This window comes from Nothobranchius furzeri, chromosome 7, assembly GCF_043380555.1.
Source record: "Nothobranchius furzeri strain GRZ-AD chromosome 7, NfurGRZ-RIMD1, whole genome shotgun sequence".
In the NCBI taxonomy this organism is placed as follows: domain Eukaryota; kingdom Metazoa; phylum Chordata; class Actinopteri; order Cyprinodontiformes; family Nothobranchiidae; genus Nothobranchius; species Nothobranchius furzeri.
This window is the reverse complement of record NC_091747.1, coordinates 71,892,810-71,914,257: the sequence shown is the minus strand read 5'-3', so window position 1 is coordinate 71,914,257 and position 21,448 is coordinate 71,892,810. Positions and strand designations below refer to the sequence as shown.

At 43.0% G+C, this 21,448-nt stretch overlaps 1 protein-coding gene across 2 annotated transcripts; it reads left to right on the top strand.

Moving 5' to 3' along the window:
* The first annotated feature begins 903 nt into the window (after positions 1-903).
* LOC107382284 (UTP--glucose-1-phosphate uridylyltransferase) lies at positions 904-21,209 on the top strand. Of its 2 annotated transcripts, none has more exons than XM_015954378.3 (10): positions 904-1,118; positions 3,478-3,593; positions 6,030-6,137; positions 13,993-14,178; positions 14,361-14,494; positions 18,221-18,518; positions 18,590-18,787; positions 20,407-20,649; positions 20,763-20,867; positions 20,975-21,209. In XM_015954378.3, the coding sequence occupies exons 2-10, from the start codon at positions 3,495-3,497 to the stop codon at positions 21,080-21,082; spliced, it is 1,479 nt and encodes a 492-aa protein (XP_015809864.1). In that variant the 5' UTR covers positions 904-1,118; positions 3,478-3,494; the 3' UTR covers positions 21,083-21,209. The 2 variants fall into 2 exon arrangements, with proteins under 2 accessions (XP_015809864.1, XP_015809863.1); XM_015954377.3 differs by lacking the exon at positions 904-1,118 and adding an exon at positions 2,843-3,090.
* Positions 21,210-21,448: the final 239 nt, after the last annotated feature.

Here is a 21,448-nt window from a genome sequence, read left to right as displayed (position 1 = left end):
TCATGGCGACAACACATAATGAACATACAAGGCATCCTTAGTACCAATAAAAGAAAAATAAACTTAAAAAGAGGCACTTATATCACAAAGTAAAAACATTGTTACAAGATTAAACATTTTCGTGCAGCATGACAAAAGGCTTTTGCAGTTGCGTTGGAATTTTTTATACGAATCAAAGTGAATAAGAACATACGGAATTCATTTATGAAACAGTTCATGTTTGGCAGTTGTTTTTTCCATTTGCTTTTGTGGATGTGGTATTTACCCATAATAATAATGTTAATTAACGATGAATTATTCCCATTTAACAGGACAGCTGAAAAACAAGTGTTCTGTTCCTTCAGGGCTTCCCTGACAGAATTCACAAGGGCCAACTTCAAAACCAAATCTGTGTGTGTGTGTGTGTGTGTGTGTGTGTGTGTGTGTGTGTGTGTGTGTGTGTGTGTGTGTGTGTGTGTGTGTGTGTGTGTGTGTGTGTGTGTCTTGAGGTAAAAATAGATGTTCAGCCCGGCAGATGGGCCGTTTCCGGGGTGGGCGGGGAATTACGGTTTGACTGACAGCGGTCATTGACCAATAGGCGCTTTGATTACAGCTCATTCAGGGACGTAGAGAAGCATCCGGCTGTCGGCTTGTCCACATGGATTTGCATATAAATGTTTATAAATACTAATCCTGATGCGATGGGAATGAGCGACAAAAGTCCAGAAAGGCTGAAATGTTTCATATTAATTGTACATAAAATTATTTGTGTCCCGTTTTCCCTCTGAGCGTTTTAGTGACTGATGTTGTGGTAACACCTGGTTTGTCATTTTGTTGTTTCTTAACTCTCCAGCAGGTTTTTACTGTGTTGTTGGATTTATTTTGCGCATGCGTGATTTGCATCCAACGGACCAGGCCCTGTGGTGTTGGGGCTTCGGAGCGTTGGGGGCGTGAGAGTGCAGCTGAAGATTATTGGTTGCGGGACGAGCCACCGGCTCGGCGCATAATGACCGGGAGATAACGTTTCACTCGCTCTCTCCAGTCAGTGTTCTTGTACTTGTGTCTGACCGAGTCTCCGGGATCGTGAGTGGTTGTCAGCCCCGGGCCGACCTGCTGTCCGGAGCTCCCCGTCACTGCAGGTGGGTTGGAGCTTTGCTGCCTGCGGCTCTGGTGCACCAGTTTAAGAAGCACGTAGTCAGCCTGCTGTGTGTGTGTGTGTGTGTGTGTGTGTGTGTGTGTGTGTGTGTGTGTGTGTGTGTGTGTGTGTGTGTGTGTGTGTGAACAACAAGCACGCATCTTCATGAGAAGGCAGGTGAAATAAGTAGGTGAGTCTGATCTTTATTAGGTCAGCTCATTAATATTTGTGGTTATTAGACGTTTGTTTGTTATTTGGGTCATTGACCCCCCACCCCCCTCCACACACACACACACAGGGTCAGCCTCCATAGATCCAGGCAACAACTTTTTTTGTGCATCGATCAGCATTATTCCTACATTAGTTTCCATTTTAAGTCTTTTCTAAGTCAAACGTTGAACAAAAACAGCTGACAGTGAATATATATATATATATATATATATATATATATATATATATATGAATAACAACATGCAGGAATCGGCTGTTACTTTAGAATCATTCTAAATATCAGATCATTTCTGTTCTGATAAAACCTGAGAAAGGAACAATGGTGGACTTCTACTGTAATAAGGCATTGATAGCATTGAGCGCTTTGTGGCATGGTGTGGAAACAATCATCTGACCTTGAACGTGAACAAAACAAAGGAGATGATTTTAGACTTCAGAAGAAGCAGGGTGGAGTCAAACACTGTTTCCATCATGGGAGAAGAAGTGGAGGTGGTTGAGGAATACAAATACCTTGGAGCATGGACGTCATTTTTGGGGGGGACAGGGGGGGACATGCCCCCCCCCCCACTTTTTCCAAAGTCAAGTTATGACCCCTGACCTTTTTACCATCCAAAAACAATATTACGCTATATTAAATTGACACTGGTTGAGCTCTAGGACCAAGCAGAAAACAACCGTTTCTGTTGAAGCCTGCTTCCCATTAGAGCATACTGTAATCCCCCCCCCCCCCCCGCCGTCCCCTCCACTTCTAAAGTGAAAATTACGTCCATGCCTTGGAGTTCACCTGGACAACAGACTGGACTGGAGAAAGAACAGCGAAGCCGTTTACAAGAAGGGACACAGCAGACTGCACTTCTTGAGGACGCTTAGGTCCTTCAATGTCTGTAGCAAGATGCTGCAGATCTTCTACAAGTCTGTTGTTGAGAGTGTAATCTCTTCAGCCATCGTCTGTTGGGGTAGCAGCATCAGAAGCAGGGACCTGAAAAGGCTCAACGGCCTAATAACAAAGGCTGGTTCTGTTCTGGGGACGACTGTGGAACCACTGGGGGAGATAATGCAAAGAAGGATTCTCCAGAGAATCAAGAAAATGATGGACAACCCTGAGCATTCTCTACACAAGACTGTCCGACAACGGAAGAGAGTCTTCAGTCAGAGGCTTCTTCAGTTTGGCTGCAACACTGACCGCTACTGGAGATCCTTCCTGCCAACAGCCATTGTAATATACAATAACTCTTTGATGACTTGATTATTATTATTATTATTATTATTATGGGATTAATAAAGTATTTTTGAATTGAATTGAATTTGAATAGAACTTTCTCACGCGTGTGTAACTACTTTGTAATTAAGACCAATTGTTAGAACTTATATAGAAAACAGTTGTTTACATCCATAAATCCTGCAAATTCATCTAGATTCAGAAGAAATTTATCACCAGTGTCTCACCATTGACCTTTCAAGTGTTTGGCTGGGTGAAATGGTAGTAGGCAGGACACACACATACACACACCAGTTGTGTGTGTGTGTGTGTGTGTGGGTTGGCCTTGTGGGAAGCTCTGGGCCACAGCAGCTGCACGTTAGTGAGCTTCCCGTGGTCTGAGAATGAAGAGGACGTGATTGTTCTGGGACCATCACTGGGTTTTTACTGGTCTCATGGATTTCATCATCAGCTGATTTCATTCTAACCTTATCACTGTTAGTCGGTCGGTAAACAGGCTGCAGCAAAATGTCTCTGACTGTAGCAGGTAAGTGTTAGAATTAAAAAGGTGTGTGTGTGTGGGGGGGGGGGCTTTGTTCACACACTTTCATCCTGTTTGGACAAAAAAAAAACGGTGAAGGATTTCAAAGAAAGAATTGATTTCCACAAATGTCCAAACTGTCTTCCTCTAAGATTCTTGTGAACAACCAAATTTCTGTTGATGTGAGAAATAAAATGTCTGCCTTAGATGACATCATCGTACTATAGAAACAAACTCTAATGCTTGTTTTATAACTTACAACCTGACAGTTTTCGGTTTGGAGTGAACCAGGTAGCAGGAAGGAGATGCTGCTTTTGGCTCAGCCTCCTGGCTGATTGTCTCTTTGACTTTGTGGTTCTCCGAGATCTCCTGAAGATCCGTTTGTGTCCCCAGCTCTCACCAGAGGAGCGATGACGGAGTTTGAGCAGAAGCTGCGTCAGCAGCACGAGGAGTCGATGCACGCCGAGCTGGAGGCGCTGCTCGCCACCGCCGGGAGAGCTGAAGCAGAGGTCGGTTCGGCTCTACTAGACAGTCCCACTGCAGGGGTGAAAGGTCACGGGACAGGTGCTCACGGCCTCGTTCCATTTCCAGATTTAATTCTGCTGCTCTGTAGGGTTCAGTTCAACAGAAACGAGGTTCGGTTTGAAACACTGGGTCGTGTAAATTACAGCTGGGTGTGGTAACGTGACTCAGATACTTTGATCTTTTATATATTTAATAATTATTCAGATTATAATCAAGCTGCTCGTTCGATCCTTGTTCAAAGGAGTCATCTTACATCCTGTACAAAAACCAAAGCTAACAATTCCTCTCAGCCTCCTGCCTCAGTCACTCGTCTGAGCCTATAGCAGCATAACTAAAGGGATGAGCCGAAACTAGAAGATTTATCACAAAGGTACGTCTGAAGCCCTGTCCTAAAAGCAGACAGGGTTTCTGCATCATGGATGGAAACTGGAAGCTGGTTCCTCCATAGAGGAGCCAGAGAGCTAAAGGTTAGAACCTCCAGAACTCCAGCCGGCAGCACCAGAACCAGGGTGGCGAGACGTTTGGATAGTTCCGATCTTTCCTCCCAACACTCACCAGATCAGCTGGAGCCTCTTAGCATAGAAATCTAGACAGACAGTAGCAGTCTGTAATAAATGCACGAACCAGTTCAGACATGTTTTTTATGAGAGCAGATCCTGGTCCAGATTTCTGGTGGAACAAGAGTCACGGCCTCACTTATCTGTGTTTACGTGTGTTTGAGTTAATATTTGCAAAGTATTACAACATAGAGTCCCGTTAGGCCTCCTGCCTGAACACACAGCTCAGACCTAGGGGGACTGGAGGGGAACCACCCAGAGTTCCTGACCCCATTAAAGAAAGCTTCCTGAACAGCCTTAGTGCAGAGACATAGCTTCTATGCCTTATGGGATGGATTAGCTAACCGTTAGAAGCCAAAACCAGAGCTGGTTTAAGTCGGCAGCGGTGTCATGTGGCTCCATTTCCACCATATTGGTGAGCTACAAATGGCTTGTTCAGCCTCCAGCTGCCATCTTAAAACACCACAGCCTTTTATAATGATGTCATTTCCTAAAACATTACAACACCATCGCATCACATTGTTCTCGACGGACAGATGAATGTTGATCTCGGCTGGACTTGACCGCCGCCGCACCGCTAACGATACGATCGGGCTCTGTTTTTGCTGCAAGTTGCTTCTGGGACACATCAATTTCTGCAGTTAACACAGGGCTAGACAAAAAAAATCTAATTTTTTCAGTGTAAAATCCCCATTTTCAAAATAAAAGTATTGCAGTGATGCAATTTCATATATATGAGGCCTAGTCCACACGTAGCCGTTTTTTTTTTTTAAACGAAAATCCGCCCCTCCAAAAACTTGCATCCACACCACCTCGTTTTAAAAAAATACTCTGTCCTCACGTACCCGGATAAATACGTTGTTAAGGACATGCCAGACCTGTAGGTGGCAGCACTTCCCCCGTTCTTAACCTCGTCCTTCGTCTGTGGTCTTCCGCAAGGAGCAGTAATTCCGCTTGTAAAAACAAACAAGCAGAAAGCGCTTGGACAATTGATAAAGCGAGCGCAGCTCTGAGGGCATCCATGCTGTCGGCTAGTGTAAACACAGGTCGCACACGTGATGTCAGCATTTTTTTGTCGCGGAAAGTGACGTTGCGGACCTTAAAACTCCGGTTTTGTCTGTCCACACGCAGACACCCAAAACGGAGAAAACGCAGATCTTCACTTTGGCCGGAGTTTTTAAAAAGATCCGTTTTCGTGTGAAAAAACTCCGTTTTCATGTGGATGACAGGCCAAAACGTAGAAAAATATCTACGTTTTGGCAGATCCCCGGCTACGTGTGGACAGGGCCTGAAGCTTACGTGCGACCCAGCGGTTTATTTACTCCCAGCATCGTTCCAGAAGAGCAGCGGTGTGTTTAATGGCTTTACTCCTGGCAGTGGAGAGGAACAACACCATTTATGACATCAAACAGCGATATCAAATGAGATTTCCTTCTTTTTGGTTTAATGGTGGATTGCATAAACAAACCGTGACCTGAAGTTTGGAGGGATCTTGTGATCTCACGAGTCCAGCGAGTAAACCGTTCCGCTGCCGTTTTGCATCGCTGATGCTTCCAGTGTGAAACCAGAGTGAAGCTGTTTTATACACGTTGGTCAACAAGCCATTCGCTCATCAATCCTGAATTACTTAACCTCTGTTTCTCCAAACTGAGGCCATTCACTAAGTTATCAACAACAGATACGATGACAGGTGTTTCTAACCTTGACTTATAGACTTGAGAATAGTTGCAAGCAGGACTCGTGTTTGCCACGCGTTCATCAGGATCCTGAATCGCTGTCATTTGTTTCTTGTGTGAAAATCTTTAAGTGCGAACGTCGTCTGTTCTGACAGCAAATATTTTTGTGTGATGTGTTCTCTTTCAGGTCTCCAGGAAAGATTTCAGTGGCTTCAAGAACCTCTTCCACAGATTTCTGCAGGTCAAAGGTCCCTCGGTGGAGTGGGCCAAGATCAACCGCCCCCCCGAGGACTCGGTAAGGTCCAGATAACTGCAGCATGTCTCCAGCCTTGGAGCTCACGCTACGACCCGGTTCAGATGTCTGGACTAGTTCGTGTGACGATGTCCGACGACGCAAACTAGATTTTCATTATCTCCATTCAGAGGGTTAGCCACGCTGTCCTCTTACAGCTTTTATTCATCAGAAACTTCAATTATTATTTCAACTACGCGCCCTCTCATAGCTTCAAATGTTTATTTCCTGTGACAGAGACATTTAGTGGCGTGAGGCCTGCGCTGGCTTTAGGTGATGCAGTTCCTGCAGGTTTCTTTACCCTCAGATCATCCAGACGGACCCTGCTGACTCACCACAGCTTAAGCAAGAACTAGCAAACAGTGCCTGCCTTCATGCTTTTTAAGAGCAATTGTTTGCAGTGAATAGAGGTTTCTATGCAACTGCTATCTTAGTGTGCCCGGAGGGTCGGGTTAGCTCACCGTAGTTTCAGGTCTCACTCTAGATAGCGGGACTGAGCCGCAGTCACAGGATCAGTTCCTGAGCTTCGATCTTCAATGAGTTTTTGCAGGAGCATTTTTGTCTCTGAAGCAGCAAAACCAAAATAAACCAGTTAGTTTAAAAGCTAAAATTTCTCTAACATTTGCCGAGGTGTTGAACGCAGTTCGGTTCACCTCCAGACTTTGTGTCTCTACCCAAAATGTGTGACTGTTCCTTTAAATGTTCCAAGAGAGTAAGAGTCACACTCCAGAAACAAGCGAGTGGAACCAGATCTACCATGGGTTAGACACACACACACACACACACACACACACACACACACACACACACACACACACACACACACACACACACGCACGCACACACACACACACACAGCTAAGAATAACCTGCCCTCCACAGCATTCACATTTATTTTAGGAGAGACGCTGCATGACATTTGTCTCCTGTGGACGTTTGTCTCCATACCCATCCACCCCGCGACCTTCAGCATCTCATTCCTACTGCTGCTAATAATCACACAGCCGTGCAGGTCATGGACGTCTTTTCTGGTGCTGTTACAGGAGCGTGATCTCCATCCACCGAGTGCACCAATGCAAGACATACTCACATGGTTATTTTCCTTTAGGGAGGTAGCTACGAGGAAAGTTATTGTAAATCAAATGTTTTGTCATCATTCAATGAGTGACTTCATGTCCTCTCAGAGGTTGGATGGAGATAAGGTCATTTGAAAACAATGTGAAGCACTGTCTCGCGTGATCAGGTAGAAATGTGTGTCATGAACGAGTCAGCTACCACCACATGAGACATTAGCTCAGTAACTGTAAAACTGACTGAGTTGGAGCTGTTTTTGTGTTACTGTAGGTAGCTTGGTTTTTAGGCCTAGTCCACACGTAGCCGTTTTTTTTTAAAAACGAATATCCGCCCCTCCAAAAACTTGCATCCACACCACCGCGTTTTAAAAACAAGCTCTGTCCACACGTACCCGGATAGATACGTTGTTAAGGACATGCCAGACCTGTAGGCGGCAGTACTTCCCCCGTTCTTAACCTCGTCCTTCGTCTGTGGTCTTCCGCAAGGAGCAGTAATCCCGCTTGCAAAAACAAACAAGCAAAAAGCGCTTGGACAATTGATAAAGCGAGCGCAGCTCTGAGGGCATCCATGCTGTCGGCTAGTGTAAACACAGGTCGCACACGTGATGTCAGCATTTTTTTGTCGCGGAAAGTGACGTTGCGGACCTTAAAACTCCGGTTTTGTCTGTCCACACGCAGACACCCAAAACGGAGAAAACGCAGATCTTCACTTTGGCCGGAGTTTTTAAAAATATCCGTTTTCGTGTGAAAAAACTCCGTTTTCGTGTGGATGACAGGCCAAAACGTAGAAAAATATCTACGTTTTGGCAGATCCCCGGCTACGTGTAGAGACATCTTGACTTGGTTAAAGCAATCAGAAGGACCTCCAACAAAAGAAGCATTTTTAGTGGAAGGTTGCAGACTCCTAACCAAATCCAGCAGACGAGCTCACATCACTCCGGTTTTACAGTCCCTCCACTGGCTCCCGGTAGAATATAGAATGCAGTTTAAAGTTTTAGTCCTGACCTATAGAGCTCTTAACAACCAGGCTCCAAGCTACCTATCTGAGCTTTTATCCCCACACACCACCTCTCGGAACCTTAGATCCACATGTGAAAACCTCCTGGCTGTTCCTCGAACCAGACTGAAAACCAAAGGGGACAGGGCCTTTCAGACTATTGCCCCCAGACTTTGGAACAGTCTACCTTCAAATCTCCGTCTCTCTAACACTGTAGAGGTCTTTAAAAATCATCTAAAAACTCACCTTTTCATCCAGGCGTTCCCTCCCTAAATGTTTCAAAAAGATGGCTTTGTTCGGGTTCACACCTTCACTTTGTTTATACTCATGATTTTATTTTCTACGTTTATCACTGCTATTGTTTTTCTGATGTTTTTATTGGTTAGAGGTATTTGCCCTGATCTTTATCATGTTGTACAGCGCTTTGTGATTTATATCTGTGAAAGGCGCTCTATAAATAAACTCTTACTTACTTACTTGCTCAGAAATGGTCAGGGTGCTCCTCAGACGACGATTGTCCTCTGGACATATTGAATGTGTTTTCTTTGCACAGGCGCTTTAGACAAACTATTCAGAGTTCAGGTTCTGAGTCTTTGACGTATCAAACATGTATCTGATGTCCTGTTGGCTTTGATGTGCATTCCAGCTGCAGCTGACAGGTTGAATGTTGATGGCTGCTGAGCTCATGGTCATCTGACATTAACTCAGTGAGTTCAAGCATGTCAGGGAGGTGAGGATGAATCCATGAGGAGGAATTAATCCTGCCTCTGTGGTGTGGAGATGATGAACTGTAGAGTTTTATTCATGCAGCACTTTACAACCAACCACGGGGATCAATGAAAAACCATTAACCAGCATGGTCCTCAAGCCCCACTGCTCAGGAGAGTCAGGGGAAGGGTGGAGAACGTTGAAATCATGGGATGGTTATGTGCGTGTCTGTGAAATGTTGTGTGTACATACATGTGTGTGTCAGTAAGTAAGTGAGTCCGTGAACTTTCTCCCAATTCAATCACAGTGTCCGTTGTGTAAGATGTAATGAGACCTCCCAGCAGTGTTGGGAAAGTTTGTTTCAAAAACGAACTAGTTCAAAGTTCAGTTCATACATTTTAAAATGAACTAGTTCATAGTTCAGTTCATACGTTTTAAAACGAACTAGTTCAAAGTTCAGTTCATACGTTTTAAAACGAACTATTTCAAAGTTCAGTTCATACATTTTAAAACGAACTAGTTCATTTCTTAGTTCGTAATTTAAAACATTTTGAACTAAGTTTACTGTTCCTAAAACGAACTAGTTCATAGTTCTTTTTTCTCCCATATATCTACACTCATCTAAAGGATTATTAGGAACACCTGTTCAGCTTCTCGTGAATGCCATTATTTAATCAACCAATCACATGACAGTTGTTTTAATGCATTTAGGGGTGTGGTTCTGATCGAGACAATCTCCTGAACTCCAAACTGAAGGTCAGATTGGGAAAGAAAGGTGATTTAAGCTATTTTGAGTGTGTCGTGGTTGTTGGTGCCAGACGGGCCGGTCTGACTATTTCACATTCTGCTCAGTTACTGGGATTTCCACCCACAACCACTTCTAGGGTTTACAAAGAATGTTGTGAAAAGGCTAAAACATCCAGTATGCGACAGTCCTGTGGGCGAAAATGCCTTGTTGATGCTAGAGGTCAGAGGAGAATGGGCCGACTGATTCAAGCTGATAGAAGAGCAGCTTTGACTGAAATAAGCACTCCTTACCACCGAGGAATGCAGAAAAGCATTTGTGAAGCCACAACACACACAACCTTGAGGCGGATGGGCTACAACAGCAGAAGACCCCACCGGGTACCACTCACCTCCACTACAAACAGGAAAAAGAGGCTACAATTTGCACCAGCTCACCAAAATCGGACAGTTGAAGACTGGTAAAATGTTGCCTGGTCTGATGAGTCTTGATTTCTGTTGAGACATTCAAATGGTAGGGTCAGAATTTGGCGTAAACAGAATGAGAACGTGGATCCATCATGCCTTGTTACCACTGTGCAGGTTGGTGGTGGAGGTGTAATGGTGTGGGGGATGTTTTCTTGGTACACTTTAGGCCCCTTAGTGCTGAATGGGCATGGTATAAATGCCATGGGTTACCTGAGCATTGTTTCTGACCATGTCCATCCCTTCATGACCACCATGTACCCATCCTCTGATGGCTAATTCCAGCAGAAAAATGCATCATGCCATAAAGCTCCAATCATTTCAAATCGGTTTCTTGAACATGACGATGAGTTCACTGTACTACAACGGCCCCCACAGTCACCAGATCTCAACCCGACAGAGCATCTTTGGGATGTGGTGGAACGGGAGCTTCGTGCCCTGGATGTGCATCCCACACATCTCCATCAGCTGTAAGATGCTATCCCATCAATATGGGCCAACATTTCTAAAGAACTCTTTCAGCACCTTGTTGAATCAACGCCATGTAGAATTAGGGCAGTTCTGACGGCGAAAGTGCGTCAGACACCGTATTAGTGTGGTGGTCCTAATAATCCTTTAGGGTGAGTGTGTGTGTGTGTGTGTGTGTGTGTGTGTATATATATATATATATATATATATATATATATATATATATATATATATATAACTTATTAAATAATTTTCAAATAGTTGGCACCAGTTCAGTCCACACTCATACCAGCTGCAGTTTTTACCCTACAGTATATTCTCAATGACATGACGAAAACATTATTTGAACAGTTTTTAATGGAAAATTATTAAACAATCTTAGGAACCAGGCTGAGGTAGCAAACTCAAAGTGCAAAATAATAAAAAAAAATGTATCATCTTTCAGTTAAGTCCCTTTTCAAATATTCTGAATGAACTTTGACTTGTTTGTCTAAAGAAAATGAAAAGTTCAAGAACTTGTCATAAAGTGCTTGAATAAGTATAAAACTATTTATCCGTTGTAATGGAGGATAAAGCGTTACATTTTAATTAATGATCAGAGATATTAATGATCCATATCTAGTATGGACCCCATCTCTGGACACTGGGCTTTTTAAATCAGAAGAGTGGTTCTTTTTATTAAAGGGAAATTTAATACACTTTGCATGAACTGAGAGACAAGAGAAGAGAGAGAGAGAGAGACCTCAGAACGTTTAAGCAAAATTTATTATCTAAATGATTTTAAACAGCTTAACAGGACTAACTCTCCAGTGATGGATGCTGATGGAATGAATGTGAGGTGGAGTGTGTGTTGGTGCGATGTCAGTTCAGAACCTCCGTTCTGGAGAAGCGAGTCTGAGTGGGAGATGATGTTTTGCTCCTAACTGATCAACGTTTGAACCTTGGTCAGAAAATAACATGAGACGCTATCTGTGCCGTTCTATATTACCCGTCAGTGAGACCTCCGTCTTAGATCAGGCTGTCAGGTCCACGACCTTCCAATGGTACTGGAGCCGATGAAACAGCGTCCTCAGCACGACAAACCAGTTTTGGACAGTCTCCAGGTAAAAAGCGGCAGGTCAAAGGGACCCCCCTTTGGGTCAGCGAGTTCAGCTTTTATTCTGAAGGAACCGTTGTTTTGTTGATAACAACGACAGGATTTTCTAGCTTGGCAGTTCTCAGCTTAAAAGTAAAAAGTACAGATGGCCGGTCCGTACTCCACTTAGCAATGATGAACTTCAGGGGATCTTGAGAGCTGGCTGAATACTGAACTCAAAATGGTGTTGTTCTGTTTATTAATCTTGATGTTTAAGATTCTGGACGAATCACAGCTGACAGATTAAATAAACACCACAGAGACTGCCACGCTTCAGAGTGAAGGTTCTGATTGGATTTGCGACCGGAATGTGTCATGATTATTTATCTTGTGCATCAGGTGACTAGTCGCTACAATACGTCATTTCCTGATTAAACATTAATCATAACATTGTGATTTCACAGATCGATCACATGGTTATTATTGACTAACAGTTGTTTTGATTAGCTTTATTAAAATAGAGTTCTTTGATTAATTTAAAGAAAAGAGTTCATTCTTCGTTCTTCTGTCGTCACTGCTGGAATGTAAACGTTAGAAGTGAATGCATGACCTTGAGGCTGTTTCATGCACACTGACACTGTGTCAAACAGAACAGCTGTTAGAGGGGAGAAATGGTTCCTTCATCACGTTACACCGTTGGAATTTTCCTCCATGCTTCACGATTTGATGACGTATGAGTGGTGCGACTCCATGACTTCTGTCCTGCACACAGCATAGACATAGAAGAGTAGACGCCGCATCAACCGCTACTGTCTATGTTTGGCCGCATTTGCGGGTTTTACCTTTTATAAACTATGGTTAACAGAATGTATTAGCTAGGCCTTTGCTCCGGAAAAACTCCGTGGAGATCTGGAGCTATAACGGCGAAAGAACGCGTTCATAAACCCGTTCACGCATGCCAGGACGAACGCACTCACTTTTACGTTCGTCAGGCAAAATACTAACAAGTTCAGGTCACGTTCACGAAAAAAAGTAACAAATTCACGAACAATCGTTCAATGAACACATTCGGGCACAACATTGCCTCCCAGGGAGCTTCACAGTCCTATGTGAGGAACCAGAAGGGGATGGGCAGAGCATCCATCATTCAGGACAGTTTTGAAATCTTCAACCTTCAAGGCCAACATGAGGGAGCCAGATTCAGATAATAGCAATTTCTTTTTGTTCCAACTTGAGCTTGTTTTCTCTGCCTTGTGTCCTTCCGCGGTCTCAAGGCAACTCCAAACAGCCGAATTAGGAGTTCAGTTTCCACTAAGCCGAGCTATGAACTTCTCCAAGCTGTTTTCTATTCCGCAGATAAGTTCTGAAACCGCAGCCAGTTTGCTGATCATCCAGCTTACAATTTAGTTCATGTAACACATGTGTTGGTGTGTTAATAGCACGATACATCACTTCGTTAAGGCCGGACAGCTTACCAGTTGCTTCTGACAGCTTCTTATTTTTCCAGGAACACACCAGCTCCAGACAGCAGACACCATGAATCCAACCATGAAATCATGAATCCAGTTATATAAATATCTTCTACATCCTCCATGGAGAGCAGAAACAGACACACAGTCTTTCAGTTGCCATAGGAATCTATCATGTAACCAGCCAGGTGCATTCGATCAGAGCAGGAGGGCAATCCCTTTGCCGTTCTTAATGTCGGGAAAATTTGATCACTTGCGTTCAGAGACTAGCTTACCAGATCCATGATTAAAGAAAAATCCAGAGGAAAATTCAGAGAGGCCCTTCAGATGGACTGACAGGACAGAAAGCAGCAGACAAGACAAGGTTAGGAAGAGGGAAAGAAAAGACATCCATTCTCCCCATGAGCAGGAAGGAAACAGCACAAGTTGAATAGTGCTGGAGAGAGGTCCATGGTGCATGGTGGAGCAGTTGGTTGCACCATTGCCTCACAGCAAGAAGCTGCAGGTTCAAATCCCAGCTGTGGCCTTTGGCATGTTCACCTTGTATATTCATGGGTTTGCTCTGATTTAATCCCACAAACTAAAAACATACACGTCAGCCTTCTTGGTCATTCTAAATAGTCCCTAGGCACTTCACATGCACGTGGTGGTGGAGCTGAGGACTACTGGATTCTGGACCAAGAAACTCCTGTTAGATTTAGACCACCTTTAATACACACATACTGTTCAAGCTCAGGTGATGATTATTCTCATACAGTTTTAGGTTTTATAATGGAAACTATTTTTTTTTAAGTACAAAGGTTTTAGTCTATTTGATTATTGTGACTAGTAATTTTTGTATCGGGCTCTGTCTTAACAGATCCAACCCTACGAGAAGATCAAGGCCAAGGGACTCCCAAACAACATCACTGAGACACTCAACAAGTTGGTAGTGGTCAAGCTGAATGGAGGTCTGGGAACCAGTATGGGCTGTAAGGGCCCCAAAAGTCTGATCAGTGTCCGCAACGAGAACACCTTCCTGGATTTGACCGTGCAGCAAATAGAGGTAGAAACACTTTAAAATCAGCAACAAGGTCCGACTTGAACGGTGGATCATGTTTTCTCCTTGTGTGTGTGTGTGTGTGTGTGTGTGTGTGTGTGTGTGTGTGTGTGTGTGTGTGTGTGTGTGTGTGTGTGTGTGTGTGTGTGTGTGTGTGTGTGTGTGTGTGTGTGTGTGTGTGTATTCAGCATCTGAACAAAACATATAACGCTGATGTGCCGCTAGTCCTCATGAACTCCTTCAACACCGACGAAGACACAAAGAAGATCCTGCAGAAGTACTCACACCACCGTGTGAAGATCCACACCTTCAACCAGAGCAGGTGCTACACACACACACACACACACACACACACACACACACACACACACACACACACACACACACACACTAGCATTTATAAGCTTGTGTGGACCCTCCATTGACTTCCATTGATTTTTGTGACCCCACTACGCCTAATCTTAACCCTAATCATAACCAATGTGGTTCTATTCCTAATCCTAATCTAAACCAAATGTTAATTCACACCACACCTCTAAAACCATGTTTAAGGATATTCTGTCATTGTGTGGACCAGCCAAATGTCACCACGGTGTGGAAATGTCCACACAGTACAAGTGTGACGTTTTGTAAGTGGTTACTTTTATAGTTTATAAAAATCTATTTATCGCTATATTTCTACTACTAATGATGATGCAGGACAAATGATTATAAATAATGATTCAAGGTGATATCAGCTGAGACAATGAATAAACTCTGATGAAACATGAGCTTTGTTGACAAAGAAAGGTGTGATGTCTGGGTTTATAAAACAAATCTGTTATCAAATTAATAATAAGTTATTAAAAAAAACTAACAAAAACAAGTTCAGTTATCAAATTTATAATAAATCATCCAATGACAGGTGAGAGACTATGACACCCTTGTGATAGGAGTTCTCGGTAGGTCCAGATGGCCTTAATTTGTCTCGAACCGATTCACAGGAGGAATTGGACTTCTGTGGAATTCAAAGGTCGTAGTTCCACTTTGAATCTGCACGGCTGGCCAATGAGATACTATCCGGGTGACTGCTGGCGGTCAGATAAAGTTTTGTATGTGATAAAGTTTTGCAGGTTTGCAAGTAATGGTTGTTTGATCTTGGAAAAGGATGGTTCTTATGCCGCTAAAATTATTCCACTGAAAGATTTGGATTGATCCCCCAAAGGGTGGTAATTTAGCATAAACTGGAGCTTTGGCAGAACTGTATTTTAGAGGAAACGACTGATCTTTTTTAAGATCTGTCGTTTATAAATTTTGGACAAATCAGAAGCCAGAAAGTGTATTATTCTTATCTCTTTAATGTGTGAGGTAAATATGTTAAACATTAATTAGTTAATATACCAATATTAGTATTTGAATTAACTGATAAATGTAGGCTCATTTGGTGTATTTAAGATCTGAAATAAGACATTTATTTTGATTCATTCATTAGTGTAAAGCAGTCGAGACATAATTAAATCCCTTCAGATAAAGCATTCATTGTAGATAATATATAGATACTATAGTAATGTGTAGTATAGCACAGTATAGTATAGAATCATATAGTATAGTAATGTATATAATCGGATAATATATTTATGTATAGCACAGTACAGTACTGTACAGTATAGTATATTATAGTATAATTTGTATACCACAGTAATGTGTAGTAAAGTATAAATTTAGGAAAGCACAGTATAGTTTAGTATAGTATAGAATTGTTTAGTATAGTAATGTGTAGTATAGAATTGTATAGTATCGTATAGTACAGTATAGTATAGAATCGTATAGTATAGAAATGTATAGTATAAATCGTATACCATAGTAATGTATAGTATAGCACAGTATAGTTTAGTATAGTATAGAATTGCATAGTGTAGTAATGTATAGTATAGAGTAGAATCTTATACTATATTATTGTATAGTATAGCACAGTATATAGTATAGTATAGTATAGTATAAAATCGTATAATGTAGGAATGTATAGTAAAGTAATGTATAGTATAGTATAGTATAGTATAGTACAGTACAGTATAGTATAGAATCATATAGTATAGAAATGTATAGTATAGTATAAATCGTATACTATAGTAATGTATAGTATAGCACCGGAGTTTTGTATAGTATAGAATTGCATAGTGTTGTCATGTATAGTATAGAACAGAATCGTATACTATATTAATGTATAGTATAGCACAGTATAGTATAGTATAGAATCATATAGTATAGTACAGTATAGTATAGTGTAGTATAGTTTAGTATAGTATAGTACAGTACAGTATAGTATCGTATAGTATAGTACTGTATAGCATTGAATTGTATAGTATAGAAATGCATAGTATAGTATAAATCGTATACTATAGTAATGCATAGTATAGCACAGTATAGTTTAGTATAGTATAGAATTGCATAGTAATGTATAGTATAGTTAAGAATTGTGTATTACATCAATGTATAGTATAGCACTCCACCAGATTCTGTTGCTTTTATCATTGTAGAGTTATCTGCATACTGAAATCACCTCTGTTGCTATTCAGTGGAAATTCCGAAAAAAGACCAATCAGATTAACCTATGAAGCTTATGTCATATATATAAATATCCCGGATACTTATATATCGATCTAAGTTCATACATCAACCTGTTTGATCGAATTTTAATCCCAACATTAATGTTTAATTTAGATAATTAAATTTAATAGCAAAAGTTGATTAGAATCAGAAGCTAGGATCTTTGCTTCAAATAACCAGAAATATTATACCTTTTCTGTGTTTCGTTTCAATAATGAGGCAAGTTTAAAAATGAAGAGATTTATTACTAACAATTTTAAACTTAAAGATTTGAAACGACAATGATCAAATGACAATTCAAGGATGGAAATTTTAATGACAATTGTTAACAGCTTTTATATTAAACTTGTTTTAAAAGCAAACCTGTGGCTGAATGGAAGCTAAATGAAAAATACGAGTTTGGATGCGTGAATGAGGTTACTAGAAGGTTTCTTTCACAGAGAGTTGGAAGCATTCTGGATGAAATGATGTTTGCGGCTAACTGAGTTATTTAGAGAGAAAACAGCATCAAACGCATTGTCGTGTGCTACCTCACCCAAACAGGACCCTCTTGTGGATCCGGAGATCAGGAGGATGTGTTCATCCAAGATGACACTCAGTCGGGTAGGGGAGACGCAAGTGTCCGATCGTCTGGTCCAGAGTTGTCCTGGGTACACGGTTGTCAAGCGTTTGGCAGATGGACGTTCTCGTCTTAACTTCAGAAATCAATGACTCTGGGTAGAGTCTTCGTTAGCTGGTTACAGTTTGTTTATTCTTTAGCTATTCTGGTCGGCGTGACTAGAACAGCAGGTGGAGGTTTAAGAGATGGCCGTTCCCCTTTCCTCCGTGGTGTTGGTTCAAGAACTAATGAGGGTTAGTTTTATCAAGCTCCAGGACACTCCCACTCTCTCCGGAAGAAAGATTTGGTCATGCGTCAAAACATGTGTTACAGTTATGTTCATCTGAACTCTGTGTTAGCTGGATAAGGTGAACTTGACCTTCTGATATGCTGAACACATCTTTTACTGTCATTATAATCATTATTATAATTATTATTATAGCCAAAGCATAAATTCATTTCATGTAATTAAAGTACCTTTATACTAAACCAAGTGATCATTTATGAGATTGTGTTAAACAGCAATAAAATCAATGAGTTTTATTAATTATTATCTAATTATTATCATCGTGACTTGAAGTGTCCTCCTCCTGGGATGGAACAGCAGCGATAGGTGATAGGATCTTGAGCAGACATCGTGGCTCCTTGGGTTAATCTGTGGATTTAAAAGTACTGTTTGACCCAGCTGGACCCAGCTGGGTAAATGTGACCTTTGCCACAAATTAGAGAACCTTCATCACGTTACATCTTAATGCTGCTGTTAGCAGATCGATCTGGAGTTGATGGACATCTTTTCTGCTTCATCCTCACCTCTAAAAAAGTCTGTTTCAGCTTCCTTTCTAAAGGAAATGTGATTTATTTCAGGTACCCAAGGATCAACAAGGAGTCGCTGCTGCCCATCGCCACCAACATGGGGATGACTGGTGAGAATGCCGAGGCCTGGTACCCACCAGGTCATGGAGATATCTACGCCAGCTTCCACAACTCTGGACTGCTGGACAATCTCCTTGCTGAGGGACGAGAATACATGTTTGTGTCCAACATTGACAACCTGGGAGCCACCGTGGACCTCTTCATCCTCCACCACCTGATATGCCAGCCGGCCGACAAACGCTGTGAGTTCATCATGGAGGTCACAGACAAGACCAGGGCAGATGTGAAGGTGAGCATGGTGGGAGGAGCTTCTGAAGTTTTGCTGGGCTGTTCTCATCATTGTCTTTTTCTTCTCTGCAGGGTGGTACTCTGATCCAGTACGAGGACCATCTGAGGCTGCTGGAGATCGCTCAGGTTCCGAAGGCTCACGTGGACGAGTTCAAGTCCGTCACCAAGTTCAAGATCTTCAACACCAACAACCTGTGGATTTCTCTGTCTGCAATCAAGAGGCTGCAGGAGAGGAACAGCATGGACCTGGAGATCATCGTCAACCCAAAGGTTTTAATTTAACATCAGGATTGGTTTTAAGGCTGGTGTCTCACAGGGGGCTGCGCAGTGGCGCAGTGGTTAGAGCTGTTGCCTTGTAGCAAGAAGGTCCTGGGTTCGATTCCTGGCCTGGGATCTTTCTGCATGGAGTTAGCATGTTCTCCCTGTGCATGCGTGGGTTCTCTCCGGGTACTCCAGCTTCCTCCCACCGTCCAAAAACATGACTGTTAGGTTGATTGGTCTGTCCAAATTGTCCTTAGGTGTAAGTGTGTGTGTACATGATTGTTTGTCCTGTGTGTCTCTGTGTTGTCCTGCGATGGACTGGCTCTCTGTCCAGGGTGTACCCCGCCTGATTGCCCGTTGACCGCTGGAGATAGGCACCAGCCCCCCCCCCCCCCCCCCACGACCCTACGTGGACAAAGCAGGTTCAGAAAGTGGATGGATGTCTCACAGGCTCTAACTGCTGCTGGCTCAGCTGGAGCCAGAAATTCCACCATTCGTTTTCAGTTTGGATCCGACGTGTAGCGATTGGTCTGAACTGCAACTAAACTGCAATGTTTGTGCAAATTTCCAAGGTAATCGTCATAGTTTGTTTACATTTTTCCTTATTTATTTGCACCCATCCAGACGTTCCAGATATCTGCAGCTACTGCCGATGTTTAGGTTCCTACATCAGGAGCAAGATCCTGCGGCGCACACAAGGAAACGAAGAACCTCTTTATGATACTGGGAAATCTTTATCACTTATGTGCTTCATATTTGTCCCCATCAGTCACAGACTGAATCCAGTCTCGACAGGTTGTCCAGTAATCGGAAGGTTGCAGGTTCAATCCCGGCTTCGGACAGAGAATTCTGTTGTTGTGTCCTTGGGCAAGACACTTAACCCACCCACCCTGCCTGCTGGTGGTGGTCGGAGGGACTGGTGGCGCCTGTCGGTGCGCCCCAGGGCAGCTGTGGCTAAAACGTAGCTCATCAACATCAGTGTGTGTGAATGGGTGAATGATACACAGTAGTGTAAGTCGCTTTGGAGCCCTCTGACTCTGAAAGGCGCTATAAAAGTGCGGGCCATCTTAGATAATACATTTAATACAGAGTTCTAGTATTTCTAGAAGGAAGTCTGTTTTACTAACGTGTTTCAGATGTTTTGGTCAAATCTGTAGTCCAAAGGAATTCGAATCAACGCAACTGGACTTCTCCTCTGAGGAGTTTTGTCAATTCTGACTGGAACATGGGAGTCAAGCTCATAAGCTGTACTTGTCTATAGTTGCTTAACAAGCTGAAGCTTCTTGTGAATGCCAGTCCTCCTCTTGTGTGGGGAGGGCTGTTTTGATGGGGTGCAGGAGGGTGTGACCTGTTCAGAGCTGCCTTATAGGTGCTGGAAGGGCGAACCCTGAGGCCGCCTCCTCTGTTTAATGTCGCCGTTTCCTGTTTGTCATCGATAGCTGCCCTTACTCCCCCCACAAGCCATCTATCCTCTGTCCAGAATGTGAACATCATCTTCTTCAAAAGTGTGTCCCTTGTCCTTTAGATTCCCATGACCTGGATGACTGAGATCCTTCACCAGATCAGTCAGAATCTACCAGATTTTATATCATACTGTCTGAACTTTGACTTCTCTGACCCCTTGGTAGACCCTGGACGGCGGTCTGAATGTCATTCAGTTGGAGACGGCGGTGGGTGCTGCCATCAAGAGCTTCAATAACGCCATGGGGGTGAACGTGCCCCGCAGCCGCTTCCTGCCGGTGAAGACGTCGTCTGACCTGCTGCTGGTCATGTCCAACCTGTACAGCCTGGACGCTGGCTCGCTCACGATGAGCAAAAAGAGGGAGTTCCTCACGACGCCGCACGTTAAACTGGGCAGCTCCTTCACCAAGGTCAGTGAGCACAGGGTGGTGATGGGTGGATGACAGAAGGTCGATGATTATGATGGATGGATGATGTTGGATGGTTCAGTGACAGCTGAGAGGTTCTGTTTTGTTGCCTGCAGGTTCAGGACTTTCTGACCCGGTTTGAAAACATCCCAGACATGCTGGAGCTGGACCACCTCACCGTGTCCGGAGACGTTACCTTTGGAAAGAACGTCTCTCTGAAGGTGAAGCGGCCTGGTTTTGATGAGTTACCTAGTTAGGTTTACTTCACAGATGGAACAAGAAAACCGTTGTCAACACTCATCTTTACACTTGTTTCCACTCCCACCAGGGAACTGTGATCATCATCGCCAATCACGGCGACAGGATCGATATTCCAGCTGGAGCGATGCTGGAGAACAAGATCGTCTCAGGAAACCTGAGGATCCTGGATCACTGAAGCCTTCTGGAGGAGAAACGCACATGAAGCAATCTACGCGAACACAATGCATCATGGGTCTGCTGAGCTCCTGTGGGCTTTGAAAAAACCTGAACTATAAAATAAAAAAAGCATTTTCTTTAGAGAACTCATGGTCATGTCCTCCATTCACCACAAGGGGGAGTATTTGTAACTCATTTTAATAAGCAGCAAGTTGCTCTTTCATCCCACTTTATTCTCAGCAGCGTTACAGTGGTCAGCATCTTTTATAATCTCGTTTACACTGCTGGATTCGCGCACGCACACACACACACACACACAGTGACATGGTAGGCACACTGCTGGAGAGCTCAGATGTGTGACAGCAGATCAAAAGGAGGCACTTCT